Source organism: Bidens hawaiensis, unplaced genomic scaffold (assembly GCF_021521415.1).
Source record: "Bidens hawaiensis isolate Kalapana, Puna unplaced genomic scaffold, B.hawaiensis_p1.1 tig00004283_1, whole genome shotgun sequence".
Lineage (NCBI taxonomy): Eukaryota > Viridiplantae > Streptophyta > Magnoliopsida > Asterales > Asteraceae > Bidens > Bidens hawaiensis.
This window is the reverse complement of record NW_027491258.1, coordinates 980,140-981,867: the sequence shown is the minus strand read 5'-3', so window position 1 is coordinate 981,867 and position 1,728 is coordinate 980,140. Positions and strand designations below refer to the sequence as shown.

The following is a 1,728-nucleotide window of genomic DNA, read 5'->3' as shown; positions in this document are numbered from 1 at the left end:
TAGACACAAAAGTAAAACATATTCATATAAAAAATTTACAACAAAGTAAATAACATGAATCCATACAACAAGCCACACACATATATCTGGTATCGATCAAGGCCAACTATCGCCTTGCGATCTTCTTGGAAAGCACGTAAACGGAGAGCCAAATAAGCAGTAGAAGTGTTATGGATCCTATGAGCGAAAGAAGAATTGCGGCCGCAAAGTGGAAACAGTAGGAACCATATCTATCACAGATCTTGTTGTATCTGCTATGAGAGTTTCCTTTAAGTCCAATGTATCCAACTCCTCCTGATGCTCCTGTTGCTGCAGCCACAATGCCCAATAGGAGTGCATCAAAGACCACAAGATAAAACTTTAGCTTTGCCGAGTTTCCTCCCGACTTCATCACCGCCAAAATGGATATCGCACCGGTGATGAGGCTGTACAAAGCGGCCACCGAGAGTGCTGCTACATGGTATCTGCATCATAACAAAACAAACAAAATATATAATCTTTTAAACAAAAAATATTACATGGTTATATGTCTTTGACTTGACTAAATATATTAAAGAAAGAACAATAAATATTTCACACGTATATCTTTACATTTTATACGACACACTATAGTACAAGATTTTAATAAGTAATTCCAGTCAATAAATGACATGTTGAAACTATACTTTTACCCTACATAAACCTTTTTGCACAGTGTTACGCTTTTACGCTACTTAATTTGCCTTTGTTTCACATGCCTTTTTTTCCGTGAATAAGAACTTGACATGTAAAAAAAGTAAAACGTAAAATCGCGTCAAAAGTTAAAAAGATCTAATATGTGTCACATGTAAAATCCGTTATCTATGCATGAATTGTTACTAGAAATTGAGTCATTTCTTTACGGTGGTTTTCGGTATGTAGTAAACCCATTTTTTAACGATTTTTCTACGGAAATTATTATGTGGGAAAAGTACATGTTAGAAAAATCATTTCCAAACTTTTTCATAACTATTTTCACAAAATTGCTACAAGAGTATATGCTGTAAAGTTTTTACAATTTTCCAACAAAACTTGTCATTTATTTATTTTTCTAATTTGCTACAACTTTTCAACAAAAGTATATTGCTATAGATTGATAACACAAATAGTTATATATTTATAATGTTTCTATTAGTTTCTCAACGAAAATAATAAACATGACTACTGATAAATGTATTTTTTTGTTGGAATTTTGTTGAAGAGTAATTAGCAACAATTTTTCAACGAAAAATCATGTATATTGTTACTATTTTGTTGCAATACTATAGGCTCTATAGCAAAATCATGGATATTTGTAGGAAAATGTTTTCTAGTAGTGACATGAAGTTAAGAGCCATACATATGTCTCAACTTTTAGTAGTTACTTTCTTAAAATTGTTTGATCAGATTCATTAATGATACATACACGTAAGCTGGAGAATGACTGAATTTGGCAGTCCTACTTATCATGATCCCCGGAGCAACTGGAATCTGTTTGGTTTCTTCAGAGGTGACCATAACAACGACACTAGCCACCGCTGTTGCGAACAAAAACACTCGCAACAGCATATCAACCACCGCATGTTTCTTGAAACTACGACCACCCGACTTGTACTCGGGTGGTGGTGCGGACGTTTTCAATGGTACCTCCATGTTAATTGCGGAATGTGGAGCTGCGGTGTCGTTGGAAGCCATTTATGAAGTGGGTGTTCGATCGGTTTGTTTCAAGGT

At 34.6% G+C, this 1,728-nt stretch overlaps 1 protein-coding gene across 1 annotated transcript; it reads right to left on the bottom strand.

Moving 5' to 3' along the window:
* On the bottom strand, positions 1-1,728 carry LOC143626218 (CASP-like protein 1). Its single transcript, XM_077096366.1, has 2 exons — positions 1,424-1,728; positions 1-464 (listed from the first exon to the last, which is right to left on the bottom strand). Exons 1-2 carry the CDS (start codon positions 1,690-1,692, stop codon positions 107-109), a joined length of 627 nt encoding a protein of 208 aa, XP_076952481.1. The 5' UTR covers positions 1,693-1,728; the 3' UTR covers positions 1-106.

What these genes read in the sequence shown, in the direction of transcription:
- LOC143626218 (XM_077096366.1), bottom strand. Translation starts at nt 1,692, where the DNA reads ATGGCTTCCAACGACACCGCAGCTCCACATTCCGCAATTAACATGGAG. An exon ending in AGTCATTCTCCAGCTTACGT is followed by an intron (nt 465 to 1,423) that starts GTATGTATCATT and finishes GTTATGATGCAG; the next exon opens with ATACCATGTAGCAGCACTCT.